Source organism: Vanessa atalanta, chromosome 15 (assembly GCF_905147765.1).
Source record: "Vanessa atalanta chromosome 15, ilVanAtal1.2, whole genome shotgun sequence".
Taxonomy (NCBI): domain Eukaryota; kingdom Metazoa; phylum Arthropoda; class Insecta; order Lepidoptera; family Nymphalidae; genus Vanessa; species Vanessa atalanta.
This window is the reverse complement of record NC_061885.1, coordinates 5,977,281-5,993,410: the sequence shown is the minus strand read 5'-3', so window position 1 is coordinate 5,993,410 and position 16,130 is coordinate 5,977,281. Positions and strand designations below refer to the sequence as shown.

The 16,130-nt window shown below is 31.3% G+C and overlaps 1 protein-coding gene across 1 annotated transcript in view; it reads right to left on the bottom strand.

Moving 5' to 3' along the window:
• Positions 1-285: 285 nt before the first annotated feature.
• LOC125069176 (BAI1-associated protein 3) overlaps positions 286-16,130 on the bottom strand; it is an 80,336-nt gene continuing 64,491 nt past the window's right edge. Inside the window, exons 17-24 of the mRNA XM_047678575.1 lie at positions 12,272-12,432; positions 8,531-8,621; positions 5,777-5,939; positions 4,745-4,970; positions 4,231-4,396; positions 2,567-2,726; positions 2,059-2,293; positions 286-393 (exon numbers count right to left, since the gene is read on the bottom strand). Of these exons, the coding sequence (XP_047534531.1) occupies positions 299-393; positions 2,059-2,293; positions 2,567-2,726; positions 4,231-4,396; positions 4,745-4,970; positions 5,777-5,939; positions 8,531-8,621; positions 12,272-12,432 (1,297 nt within the window). The 3' untranslated portion in view covers positions 286-298. The remainder of the gene's footprint in view (positions 394-2,058; positions 2,294-2,566; positions 2,727-4,230; positions 4,397-4,744; positions 4,971-5,776; positions 5,940-8,530; positions 8,622-12,271; positions 12,433-16,130) is intronic.

The following is a 16,130-nucleotide window of genomic DNA, read 5'->3' as shown; positions in this document are numbered from 1 at the left end:
CACGTAGTAAAAGACAATCTGACAGATTACGCAATATTCTCTCGTGATAAGAAGAGTAGCACAGTCTTTGTAGTATAATTATCATTAATACTGATGTCGACGCATCTTAACAAACATTTTTAAAAATATTAATAATCCGAATAATTTTGTATAAACTAAATATTTTGATTTTAAATATACATATCGAAATCTTTATAAAGTATATAATTTATATATTGTCGATATTTAAAATGGACGTGTGCTTAGAAGTAAAGAAACATTGGAACGTAAATGAAGTCACAAATAAGGCATTTATAATTTACTGTTCGGCAAAACGTAATTTTTGTTTCTTAACGAAATCAAGCGCCAGTTTATCCGTCGTTCGCGATTCCAAGATCTGTAGGATGGGGTGACCTGCAAACAAATATGTTCATTTTACTATCTGACACTGATGACATTTTACAGCCTGTAGATAGTTTTCGTTAGATAATTAAGAAGTTGTATTTATAAGTCATCTTGTGCGCTACGGTGAAGGAAATAAGGTGTATGAGAACATGACACGTGTGTCCACCATTGCGCATTGTAGCAGCGTGGTGGAGTAAGGTGCAAACTTTCTCCTCAAAAGGCAATGGAGGCCATGGTAACAGGTTAATAATTTTATTATTATTATATAAGAAATGATTATTATTATTATATAAAAACATTTATTCTAAAATAAATTTACTTGTCAAATTAGATAAATATATCTAAATAATAAATAATATTTCTTCAAGGTTTTATCGCGAAGTTCTCCGTTAGAAATTGTCTATGTCATGTTTATTTAAATATAACAAAAGTAAATCCTAAATGGATTAATAAACAGATTATTTATATAATCTTATTTCAATTAATAATGGTAGTTAGTTTCGTTTTTTCGTCTAGTATAAGTTCTCTCTCAGTCCATCGCACTAAAAGCTTTCTTCTACAAACTTTCATAAATGTCGAGTTATAGGACTCAAGTAGAAGAGTTCGCTTACGTTACTTAGAAAAGTTATGTAACTATTGGCGTCCTTTTAAATGCCACTGAACACTTTCTAGTTAGACGATATATTGATAAAACATTTATGTACGAGTCTTTCCATCGAGTCACTTACTAGCTATCTATTAAAAAGTTTTCTTGTTAAATCGTTTACATTTATTATTTTATAAAGGAATATCTTTTTACAAAGGAAAATAAATAAGGAAAATTTTTATTATCTGAACTGTAAGATGTACTGTTAACATAATATATTATATAAAAGTATTTCAATTAGGTAATATATGTCAATTTAATAAATCTTTTGTTAGAGATAACACAATTAGTTAGCTATTATTTCCATAATTAAATCGGATACCGCAACCAGTAAGGTCGAGTGTCGAATACCTCAATCTTGAAATAATCAGTTTGCTAAATAATTACATACGCTAGTTTTTATATTTTGTACGTTTATTGACACATTGAGGGAAATATAACGAGTTCAACCCGTGTTTAATATACGTCGTTTCGTTTTCTAGAAGCAATTTGACTGCGCATACCGAATGGCGCTAGTATATTGTTGCGTGTAGCCGGACCATTAATCTTGCTTCTTTATTATTTCATTGAATACAATATCAATATTTATATCAAAATATTTGTGACAATCGTTACTTTATCGTGTCCATCTAAATTTACATTTGTATGTTCGTTGAAACACATCACTGCTGCTGATTTCACTTAGTATTGTTTTTATGTTTAAAAAAAATTAGCCAATTTCACAAAATACTTTATTGTACTCACTGTATACGGAGTCTCGGATATTATGGAAATCATTTTGCTCATATTTTGATTTATATACTTTTATTGATTTCATTTCAAAATGTTTCTTTTAAATGATAACATATATCTTTCGTTTACAATTATGCACTTTGTAAAAACTTAGTATTTTGATAACTGAAATCAACGACATTTTACAAATATTTATGCGAAAATAGAGTAGCCGAATAAATAATATCTCAATATATAACAGAGTATTGGATTGTGTTCGGTAGTAAAGTGTACGAGTGGTGGACGAAATTACTCACATCGGTCGTGTAGCTGCATGAGTGGCAACTCGATGGGTCGCAGCGGGTCAGGAGGCGCATGACAGTTGACACCGGGCACGCGCGACAGCGAAACAAACGCCTCGCCCGCGAAGTCGTCCGCTGTCAGCACATCACGATCCCACACAGACAGCGCCAGCGTCGCTTGTGGGGATTTGCACGCCTCCAGTGAGACTCCAAACTCGAAGCACTCGTCCCACACCGGGTTTAGGGTTTTCTATATTATAAAGGTGCGCGGTGATGCTAGGTTCGATTTATTAGGTCTTTGATATCGAAATGATGATGATGATGCAATATTATTATATATTATATTTATTTATATATATTATATTTATAAAAAAAGTCGCTATTATAGGCAATCGTTTTGTAATTAATATTTTTTGTGAATATTTTTTATTATCTAAAATCATTAACAAATAGCAAAAAAAGGTAAAGAAAGTCGTAAAATAAACATTTTGTATTTTTTGAATGTAGTGTTCCTAAGAAATACCTTCTGCACGTTTGTGCTCTGTTCTGGAGTTTTCCGGAAAAGACGTTTCGGAAGCAGCTCTAGCACAACAAAGGGGTCACTCAAACCATTCGGATCGAGCGGGATCACGTCCCGCGCAGACAACACCTCCACACACAGCGAATCGTGGTTGTAGTATACTCTGACACAGTAAAAACTTTTGTACTCAAGCCGTATTCCTAAATCAATAGTGTTGCAGGTTTTGTGGGTTCACTAGTCTAGTTTTTGATTAATAATAATATCTTATTTTTACGTTTTTGATAATAAAATATACGTAAACGACATAAAAGTGTCGTATCACCGGGGATTTCTCTTCAATAAGCGTTAACGTGGAATGGTAAATAGGAAAGAATACTCGACGGACTCGGAAAAACTGTTGCCTGGAAAGGAATATTTACTCTTGACATAAAGTAATAAAAGCTACATTTTTTTTCAAGCTTATAAATTTCCAACTATATTAGTCCCATCCAAATCCCAAAAACCATATGTTTAATATATTAACGAATAAATATTATAATAATATAATTAATATTATTATAAAATGTATATTAACGTATTCCATATGAAAATCGCAAAATGTGTGAGCATTGACCGTCAACCATTTACGTAAATATACGAGAGAATCATCACCAACTTCGGAAAACCTTATTCAAAACAATATTTGCGTATCATACAAGAATTTATTCACTAGCATCATGGACCAAAGACGTAAGAGAATTTACAGATCAATCGTTCGTCTCTAGAATTGATGATACTAACTGGGGAAGATAAATAGAAATTTGTGTTTGTTTCTTGTGTTAATATTGTTTCATATTGTGTAATCTCCATTTCAAGTTCTAATTTCATTACAGTTTCCGAAGCAGTTTGATCTGGAGTGCTTAGTAGTTGAGTTTGTTTAACTTTGAGTAGATAAATGCATTCCTTAATGCCTTTGGCAAACAAATATAAATTATTTTTTTATGTTGTATAAAACTTCATAAAACATAATTTTATTAAATAAAGAAATAAGATACTTCCGTTATTTCTCTATTTAATAAATTATGGTATATATGAGACACGTGTGACTACTGAGTATTTAATAAATATATAAGAAAAATGTTGATTTTATGTATTACGACAGGTAAATTGAAATTGGTTCAAAAAACCAATAAGGTGTAAAATTAGCTACTCAAGTGAAAAAAAAAAACACATTAGCCTCATTTTTCGTTTAGTGTCACTAATAATTAAGTGCGTTGTAATTAACCTATTTTATTTTTCCTGTAACTACTTCGTTTTTATTATACAATCCTCATGACCGAATATTAAGCATCAAGGCTCTCATAAAAAGAGATGGTTTTTGGAAGCACAGAAGTGTAATATTCATACTATACTATAATACCAATACATTCATGTATGTACATATTCAAATTCAATTTGGGATTACGACTCTGGAATTATTGACAGAAAAACACAATACCTATTAATAGCCAGAACTTTGAACCTGGGCCATTTGCACTACAAGATCAATAAGGCATAAAATATGGAGGTGATGTTTTTATAATATTCCCTAAGATCTTCTTTTGAGTAAACTAAACTGTATCTTCACGTACGAATACTTATACGACTACTCTTTTATAAGAGAATCAATATCGTAAAAATATTGTTACCTGATCAAAATGGAGCCATATGGTGAAGGCAGTGGCGTGCGCATCTGTTCTTGGAGCCGATCCGCCAACCATAACTCGAGCAGTTCCTCGCTTGGCGCCTGGTGGTACTGCATGCGCTGCTCTAATCGCGCCCACTCCGGGCTCTGTACCTCTGACATCGGTAGCCCTGCGTATGATCGATTTGTGATTATACTTTGGTCTCTTATAAGCTAGCATTTCTAGTTTTTCTTCTAGGTTATTTGAGTGCTAGATTTATAATGAAAAATTTACTTTATTTTTCCTATAAAATAATTCCTATCTTAAGATTAATCAAACATAATGTATTCTAGCGATGATCATATAATTATAAATCACAAATTTACTATAAAGAATTCGTCTTATCTTTATTAAAAATGGACCAGAGCGTACTATTAATAAACTCATCCTATCAACAAAAATGTATACGAGATGAAACAAGGTATATTATAATTTTCATTAATACTAGTATCAACTATTAACAGTCTATTACTCGTACCCTTTCCTTCGGCATGGAAGAATTCCGCCAATAGATCCAAGGCTTCCCTTAGTCTGTGGTGGTATACTCTTGGCTTCTCCGCACCACCGGCGTCAGCCTGAGCAGAGACTTCCTTCAGCACTGCGCTCCAACAACCGGCTAAAGCTCGGAGGAATGCTCTTGGGAGTAGCCATGTGTTCAATGATGATAAATGTTGATCCAAAAACTCCAGCAGTGGAGTTATTGCCTAAATAAAAAAATTATATTGCATGTATATTAATGATTGCCTCGTTGGTCTAGTTGCCTGGTTAGGCCATTGATTAGGAATGAATTATGGATATTCGCAGAGTTTAGACTTCCTTGGCAGGGAAAAGTAAGGCTTTATTATTGCGCCTGAAGTATCTACAGCCGTAACGGATTGCTGTATCATTGTAAGTATGGGTGCCGTTAGAAAGATTTGCATCTGTTGAATCTATGCGTATACACTATATTACTATGTACTATATTAACACCTGCGTGGTTGGCTATGCCTCGTTGAGAATGTCCGAAATAGGTCAGGAGGACATCATCGTCACTTATATATTAGTAAGAATTTAACATTTCCCTCTAAAGTTAAAGAGAAGTTGAGATGAAATGCATCCCTGCCATTATATACGAGTATAACTTTTAGATTATCTCGCAATATCGTTCTCATTATATGTGTAGCCCACGGGACAAGCAAAACTAATAAAAATATTCTAAAACAGCATATCGAACTACATCCTTTTATCCATTCATCCATCACACCATCCATTATTTATCAGCTTTTGAAAGTTATACTATTATAACTTTAAAAAACATTTGATTGATGGATAACACTGTCTCCAGGTAATAAACAATAATACTTAGTTTTCAATAAGGATCAAGAATATGTTGGTTTCGTTTAGACCTTCATAATTGGAGTACCTAAGTACCTAATCATTTCATTCTCCACCCAGGTGAATAATAAATCTTCAATGATACCCTCTGCAATAAAAGTTGGTACAGATTATTGATACAGATTGGTTTGCTTACCTGTGGTGTAGGTAATGTGTCAGGTGACCAGGCGAGATGGAAAACCGCTTTACGAAGTGGTGGCCGAGCTCGTGCTGAAAGCGGCGCAGCGGCGCGCGCTGAGCGCGACTCCAGCGTTCCGAGCGCACCGCGGACTAGCTGGCGAGCGTTCTCATCGTTGGCACTGAGGAAACGGATTGATCTTAATACTCTTAGGACAGACGAATATTATGCTATTAAATATATAAATTTAATTGAAATAAATGTAGGAAAATCCTAGTCAATATTCTTTATCCATAATTGATCTATATAGCATAATAGTAATCAAAATTTCCCGAGAAACAGATATATTTGCTTATTTAAATCCCTAGTTGTATATGCCTTGTTATATATTATTTACAATCGAACTTCAAATAAATATAAATTACTCTTTTCAGAATGTTATTTACATTACTAGAAAATCTTTAGTTATTGTTATTTAAATTTAAGCCCAATTTAAGTGAAGGTTACTAAACCGGACGAAACATGTACGAGCTGATAATATAACATCTATAAAGCATTATGAATTGTTAGTACTCTTGGCGAGTTTAAATTTCAATACACGAGGGAACGGTGGTCTGTTGCGATAGCGAATGGTCAATTAATTTTATACAAATATTATATGAAAAAATATTTTCCTGTATTAAATTAAATATAAATCAACGAAGAAATTGTGAATTTACTAAAATATTTATATTTTAATCCCTAAATTTATATAACTGAAGTAAAGACGTGTTCAAATGGTTTATTCAAAAAGCTAAAGTAAACCTCAGCACGTTTCACATGCACGTAAGCTTTGCATGTCCGAATTAGGTGTTCGTAATGTTTACGTAACCAGAAAACAAGAGCACTACACCTTTAAAAAATATTTTTTGTTTTTGTAAGTTTCAAAATTAATTATAAATATCAAAAAATTATCTGATTAATAACTACTCGATACTAAACAGCTGCGTTTAAATTAATCCGTAATAATTTTTAAATTATTAGGAATTCATTACACAGCTGCTACCTACGTCACAGATTTAATGTTGCTAGCCCAATTTTTTTATATGCATTATATTGTGATTAAAATTAAATTAAATTTCACGCTTCAGTTAATTATTATTGTACTTAAATTTTAGTAACTAATACGGTTAAATACATAATTTTTGTTTTATAAATGGCTAATAATTTATGAATTAAATATTCTATATATGATTCCTCAATTTGAGTATCAACTCCTTTTCAATTGTGGGCAATTTTTTGTATTAAGACTGGCGACACTCAGGATCTTTTTGCATGTTTCTTACCAACGGCTCAACACTGAATTTAAATTATGTCTTAATAATTGTGTTTGTTAATTCATAAGCAGAAATGAATTCATAATAAGTATTCATAACAAATATATGTTCAGACCATAATAATAGTGGGGTATTAAAGATGAATAAATATATTCACATCGTGATCCTACCGAAATTAAAAAAATGTATGTCTTTAATTCTTGTTTTTGTTTCAAAAAGGTTATTTTCTAGTTTGCAGTGATTTTTAATCAGATGGAATAATTATCTAGAGTTGAAATTGTCATTTATTGTAATCAGGACTTTAAACCTCCATGTAAGACGCTTACATCTCTGATAAAGGTATTTGATAACAGTTTGATATGTTGTAGAAGTTTTAATATTGACCCTGTATATTTTCATTGTAGCAGATTTTTATACCCTAGTTTAACGCTGTAATGTTAAGCGTGGACGGCTGCATTTACCCACCAACGGGTACTACTTTAAGAATGCCAAGGCTGTTCCCATAATTGTTAGAGCTGTCAACATAAAAGCGGAAATTTGGCGATGTACTCTATTTATCTTTTATTAAGTCCTACCTAAAAACTTAGCTTTATTTTGAAAAATATTAATTAAAAAATCATAATATCGTCAGTGGCGCGTAGTTATTCATTCTCAATTATATAAATCGTAGCTAATAAACAAACATCGTTATTTCAAATGATCTTCTATCTCCAGTGACTCACGCTGTGTCTCGCTGGTTTATTTTTTATTACAAATTAAGTACTAAGCTATATTTAAGAACGGTATTGTATTTAGTTTCAGCAAGTCATTCGAATTTGGATCTGTATAGATTATTTGTATCTATTAAAATAAAAGGCTTAAATAAATCAAGTTTTTTTTATAATGATATTGTGATAACACTTTATAAAGAATTAACTAAATCATACAAATTATTTTAATAATTATTATCAATACATCACGTACGTAACTGTTCGAAAAATAAAGGCAAATGAGGACAGTGATAATTAATAATCGGATTAATTAATAACAAATTTTAAATGGTGGCCGAAGATTATTTCTTTTTTTAATAACAACAATTAGTTGATATAAATCATTTGATCAAGATATCAAAGATTAAAAATGAATACTCACATTTCTGCGACACTATGTCAGGAAATTTCTAGAATACAACACAAATAGTTGAACGTTGTTATCATTTGTTATTGATAGAAGTATTTTGTTTTTGAGATTTCTATCGTTTTATTACTGCCGAAAATATATATACTCAATACAGTCTTAAAAACAATACAGCTTGAATCATGACCGCGTGGAAAGGCATTAATGCAAGCAGCATTTAAATCGCATACAACATGAATGGTAAATCCGATTCCCTGGGCGAAAAATAAACCATCCTTCCGAATGAAAATGAACCAGGGATTAATTGTATGATTATTCGTGATCAAAAGATTATACTCACATGTGTTCGTCATCATACTCGGAGAGCGAGCGGCGCACGTACTCCAAGTTGTTCACAATTGTGCATATCTCCTCCGTAGTTTTATTTTGTCCTGTGAAAAGAATATTTGGATTACGTACGTACGGACAGCAAAATTGTCGAGATATCCTGACTCTAAGTTTCAAAGAGTTGGATATTATTTATTATGATGTCATATATAAAGGTATATATATATATATATATAAGGGATAACATTTGTCGTTATTGACGGACAAAGATAAATTTTATATTGGGATACTGTATCGCATTTGTTAGCAGAATCTGTTTCAAGATTTTATTTTCTTTATAGCATCCAAGTTTTATAACATAAAATTCGCCAAACATCTAGTTTACATAGCACTCAATATACCTAAATATTTTTACATTCATACCACATACAATATTTATTTTACGGGCTTTTCAAATTTATTTTTATTTCCCTGTAAAGAGAAGATATATTTTTACAGAACCGATTTCGCCCCACGTCTCTAACGAATTCGTTGATCAAATATATATAAATAGGTGCCAAATAAAAAGGCCGTGTCGCTTTAAAAAAAACAAAATATATTTATTTTGTCTTCACGAAATACACAAATATTCTTTGAGAAAATATTCCTGACATGACAAAACAAAGGAATGTTATTAGATTCGACATAGAGGTATATATGTCTACAAATAAATGTTAAGTTTATATTCAAGCATTTTTACGACCCACGCTTGAGGAGGAATGTATTTTTAAAATATGGATCCACACTTTGTATCTTATTACCTACACGATATGCGCGTTGGTTGCTACTCGAGTGTAACTTGAATTATTCGTTTTCTCTTGACACTTTCCTTTAATTTATTATCTAGAGTTGGAGACCTTGGGTTTTGTAGTAAATCCATAGTGACTTTTATTTTACAAAAACAAACGAGTTAATAGGCCAAGTAGCGTTTTTAGGATAATGTGTATATTGAAACGTGGATAACGGGCCATGGTGTGATTTTGAAGCATGATGTACTTCCCTTCGTAGGGGCCGCGGTAACGTGTGTATCATTATTGCGCCGCACTTTAATGTAACGAGCTATTACTCTTTTCCTATCCTACAAATAATATCATCAATCTCTTAGCTCATGTTCTTCGAGTGTGTGAAGACCAAGGGAGCGCTCCCAAGAAGAATGTGTCTTCGAGAGTAAGAGCCGGTGTTTCAAGGTTACAACGCCCTTTTTATTCATTCTAATACTGTCTAGGTCTACAAACCTCGGCACGGTAGCATGTGAAAGCGATATCGTGGTGACCGCAGACGAGACGGAGAGGGTACCGCTGGTTTTTTAGTGTGTATTCCGGTGTGCCGGAGCGCACTCGGTGTTCTCGGCACTCGGTGTTCTCGGCACTGGCGAGTCCCACATACCCTCTTTATTTTTTTTAAATATTTTTTTAAACCGCCTTTGCGTCGCACGCTAACAACCTATAAGAAACGCTCTATCTCGTGTGCCTTATATTGCAATAAATAGCTGTAAAATTGATGGTACGACTCACACGTGTTGCGTAATCTTTGTATTGTTATTTAATCATATTATATAACCTACATATGGCCACCATGAAATTATAAACTACAATATTATAAAATTGTTCATCGGTATTGGTATAGTAGTTTTTGCGTGAAATACGAAAACGATAATCAAAAAAAAAATGCGAATTTATTATTATAGTCGGTTTATAATATTATATTTGTAAGATATAAAGAAAATACTAGATATATATTTTACCTGCTCATTATTTGGCTTATAATAATTTATCTCGCGATCGGCGGTAAAGGAAAAACATCGTTAGGAAACCTGCATGTGTCTAATTGCACCAAATCGTCTCCTCAAAGGAAGGGGGGTAGGCACATTTACAGTTATACTAAGTACATTTGATGGAAACGAATAATGCGCTCGTTAGTAAATTATAGCTTATGTGTAGTTTTCAATAATAAATACATACTTCGAGTATACGATATTGGAAATTTGCTGCGAACCGTGAGACTCAACACGTGCTTATGATTACCTTTAGTAGTATCCATTGTAAGTGTGCCATATGCATAATATTATACTTATACACACATACCTATATATATTCTTGTGAGCTTACGAGCAATTTAAAAATTATTAAGCTATAAATTAATCAAATCAAATATACTTTATTCACTTGAATAAAGTATAATATCGACGATTCAATGTTATTTTATTGTAAAGTGTAAGTACACTTTACAATAAAGTAACTTTGAACTCTACCACCGATTCGGAAAGCAACCTCTAGCGAGAAGACACGACAAGAAACTCGCATAGTTACAACAATGCTGTTATAAGTAACAAACAAACAAAACAAACATTGTAAACAATGATTTGTGTATGTAATGTATTATTTTAATTAATAATAAGATTTATTAATTAATTTAGTCTTACGATTAATAAACTTTTTAAATCTATCTTATTCTATATGCGTATACTATTGCCCAAAAACGTTTTTTATACCGAACGCAAGCGCAAAACAGGAGTTACAAATTTGTATTATTTTACTGAATTTTACTTATTGTAATGAGATAGAGTATATGTAATATTGATCACAGGCGTCACTTTGTCACGTCATTGACCATCCCTTGAGTGAGAAGTGGATACAAGTGTACAGTACTGTAGTGACATGTGTGTTGTAACCGCGCTGAGTAGACTCGGCCGTTAGAGTGATCATTAGCGCTTGACATGAAAATGTTACATATTATGTAAGAGTTTCATAAAGTCATTTTATTAGAATAATGTAATAAGTTCTATATACTTAAATACATAACAAAATATTTATTACACCAAGGACCTCTTTTAAATATAATAGTATATTATATAATTATATTATAGGAAACAAAATTAAATATAATAACTCAACAAATCATGATCGAATTAAGTATTTTCCATATTGGAAAATTAACTAAAAATATACATAAATGTTATTTAATCATACATACATTTACGAAAGGAAATATTAAAGAAAAAATCTTATTATCCCTCGAGTGCGTTTTAAGCGGTTACGAGCGTACTACACCAAAACAAGTATCCCGAGTGTGCTGAAGGAGCGCGGCTATAGAGATAATTAGTTCTCAACTCATAACAGCCCTTACGTTTATAAAATATCATAAAGTGTCAAAGTGCATCCACAAATATTGAAATTGTTATTGATTTATGCATTTTCATATATATTAATAAATTATCTCCGTTCCCATGGGCTGTAGTTCGATGATAAACACTCTATATGTATACAATTATAGCCCTTCCGTTAGATAGCCCAATCAATGGGTTATCTAACGGAGATTTATTTTAAAGCGCGATCAATTTTTCAACTTTATAATAGTAGTACATATTGAACACGTAACTCCTTAGCTTTATATATTGATTGCAATAATATTGTGTCGAGTATACTACACTGAAATACATGTTTCAATCGTCAAGTGCACAGAGCTGCTAAAGTGTTCATTAGCGATTGTTGTACTGCATCGTAATGGCAGCTACAATAAGAAAATACGTTAAAAATAAATACTTTCACATATTTTATATTCTCTAAGATAAATTTATGTTACATATCATTTTGCGTTTACATTTTATAATACAAGCACGTTCGTGAAAGAGGATTCACTAATATATAGAATTATATATTTTAGTTTTATAGCACATTCGGATGTTAATGTCTGTCACAAATAAACGTGCACTTACCGTGGTTTTCATAAAATCCCTGATCGGCGAGAGCGCCGTGTATGAGGTCGGCATAATGAAGTGCGGTGGCACACGCCGCCTCTAGGAGCCTCAGGCCTCCGCCAATAGTGCCCTCCTCGGCACCGCCGATGGCGCGCCATACCATTCGCATGTGATATAAACTAACAAGAAAAGTATAGTAAAGTATATACATTTCAAGCTATAATATTCTTAAGAAATTATTATTAAATAGCAATTTATATTAAGTATCCCTGTTTTATTTTTGTAAGTGTGTATATGTAATTTAATGCCCAGGACGAGAGCTAACAAAAGCTAATTAATATAGATAGTAGATATACTAAGAAATTAGCATCTAGGGCAAAATAGATATAATCAAAGTATCCCAAAATTGTAATTAAAATATCTAATGAAAATGATTTTATTACGTCATTAATATGTAACAAAAAATGTTCTTGTATATGAGTTTATGAACAACTAAAATCGTACTACTCTAATAGCAATTACGTATGTTAAGTATACAAATATTTATTAAAATGTAATAATTAGTAAGAAATTCGTGAGTAAAATTAATATCGTTTATTAATTATAGGTAGATAATTGCTTTAGTATTCATTTATTAAAATATGTTAATTTAATCAGTAAAATACCTTGTAACTTAATATAATTTGACAGATAACTTTAAAATTTTAATAGGTATTTGGTGAATTAATTAAATGTCTTGTAATCCTGAGAGAAACTCTGTTCTAAGACCAGCTATTGTTCGAAAATTCATGGATCTAATTAGTTTGTGATAGTTGGCGCGTTGGCTTCATCTATTAGTTTATACTGGTTATGATGATGGAGTTAACTTCATACAATATTAAAACTGTTACAGGTAGGTAACAGCAAAGCATTTTGGACAAATATTCCTAATAATATTCTGTTCTCATTCAATTTTTTTTTTATTAGTTCTGATGAAGCTAGGTTTTTTTTTGTAATGTCTAACTGAAAAAGTGTTGTATGTCCCACAGAAACCGATGCATAAATACATATGCACATTGATGACTAAACTCTAGAAGTGCCAAAGCTAAACAAAAGTGTGTGTCCTGTGCGGATACAGGCAGCTTCATGTTCTGTAAAGTAACTCATGCCCAAGATAGACACTCGTCGCAAGCTAATTTTGATACTTTGCTCGATTAATTCTTAATTAATTGATATCTTCTCGAATATTTTAGTTTAATTCAAAAAGTCCCACCGTGAAAGCTGAAGGCCTAAGTTGTTTTGTTATTTTTATTACTTTGGGGTTTAAATTAATTTTAAATATTTTATATTAAAACGTAAACTTAATAAGAAATAGAGGTAAGTACAATTTGACGAATATAAACTTTCATTCCATTCAAAAAAGACACTAGTGAAGTTACTTAGCGTAATGTACTTGTAATGTTCCAATCTATTTGGATTAAAACAAATTCTGCTGTGCGGTGTGTATATACTGTGTAACTTGGCACCTACGTGGGTCATTGCTTTATTTCGCATTTCATGAACTTAAACTTTGTAATGAAAAAGGATTATTATGAAATATTTAGATTTAAATCAATAATTGTCACACGATACCTACAATAGTGCGATTAAAATAAAGCAACTAAAAACCTATAATTTGACACTTAAATAACCTGTAATAATCTTAACAATAAAAACAAATTATTCAATTATGTACGACGACAGCATATAGAAAATCAAAGAAATACCGTTGTTCAAGGTGTACGCGTCGCATTAAAGCCTAACACTATACACTCATATATATATAATTTCGTGCGTTCTTAAATAAATTCAGCGAGTAAAGTATGAAGTGAATATTGGAATATGAAAATTTATTAGCTGTTTCGTCTGCAAACGCGGGTCACGTGCGTCGACACGTTAATACCCTACGAACAGTATTTGTGAGATATGGCGAGGCGACCGTGAGATATTTTTTTTATTTATTACTTATTTTATAATCTTGTTTCTTTTTTAATAACGGGAATAATATATATGCGATGGACGTAAAATATTTTAAAAATAGTTTTGTTAATAATTATAATATTAACAAATATAAAAAATAATAAAAACATTCGACGTCTTATTTTTAATTTAGGGTCGTATCAGACTTAACGTTGCAAATAATTTCATACTAACAAATACTGCATTTATGTACGTATTTATTAACAAAGTAAAATATTATTAAAATTATTCTATTTGTTCAGGCAATTTTTATGATAATGGAATATGTAATAAAACCGTATGAATTCCTGCCTGTGATGAAATGTTGGTATTTTATTATCAGAAGCGTTTACAAGAAATATGTTACTGAAAGATACCTGCATGTCTTTGAGTATAATATCACGAATATGTCCTATCTCCTATCTCTATAAAAGAATAATACGTTGTACAAATGATCGAAATTTTACCGTAAAAATATTTTATTTTAGATGTATAAGTGATAAAAGTACTAAGTATAAAAGGCATGCTTTTCGATATTAAAACCATGCAAATATTTATCTTTTTTTACTCTGGTAATTAGCTTGTCTTTTGTAGTACAGTTTTTTTTCAGTTAGCCCAATATGTTTACAGAAAATGTAGTAAATGTTTAATTCTATACCTTATGATACATAACTTACGAGGGCAGAAGGTCACAAGTAACGGATATTTTCCACATACTACTTTTATATATACTTATTAGTCAATACGCATAATGTAATTTTATGAGCGTATATTTATAAAAACTCGATTTCGATCAGAATTTGAATAACTATGTATAAAGAAATGTGTGTGAAATAAATAATAACTTATTTGTCTTTCTTTGTAATAAATTGCTAAATTGTAGATTTTTTTATAGTGTGACGTTTAACAAATAGACCTACGTCTGCTATAAGTGCATGAGTTTTTTTAGTGCCCGTCAGAATGCATGCAATTCTCTATTTTGTTGGATACATTTATCAAAAATATGTCTAGTCATCTATTACGATAATTTAGGATAATTTAAAATAACATAATAAAAGATAGATAAAAAATAGCATAAATCACTAAAAAATATTACAAATGGTAGCATTAATATATTTCATATAAACCCTAGTCAGGATATATCTAAAAATAAAGACAACGTCATAAAATATATTAAGTAGTAGATATATTAAGAGAATATTGAAGTGAATACGGGGCACGAGTAGGTATTTTCAAAAATGCTATCTGTTTCATAGGGCTTGCTCCGACCCGTATCGTGAGATAGAGAGAGTTGCCAGTCTTCGAGGCAAATACCTACAATTCCTTTTTGAAATATTGTTTCGGGTAATGACATTTTCACCCTCCACTCTAAACCTTTGCGGAATGAGAGAATTTTGACTCATTAGATCATTTCTCTCATTACATTCAGTAAACCTTAATCTACGTATTTACGTTTTTCGTTTTTATGTATTCAGTTTAATTAAAAAAAAAAAAAAACTTTCGAGGAAGTGTCCAAGTGAAAAATTCTATATTTTTGACAGAAGAACCTTCTCAAACGTTTATACAATGCAATATCTTATGTAAAAAAACATATCTAATTTCAAGTTATATTGACAATATTTGCAAAAAAATGAAATTTAGACGATGTTTGTTGAACGTTATCGATTTTGTATGCAAATGTACAGCGTTACAATTCCCTTAATAGTTAGAAGTTTCATTAGACATACAATTAGTTTAAATGTAATCTAATTACGTAAAATATTCCATTGTTAATGTTTTTTACGGATTTACAATTTGGTCAATCATTATAATCATTACATCGATATGTAGATTGATCTAACTCTACGATATTATTTATTTGACATGACTTTGATACTCACACTCACAATCACGATCACAA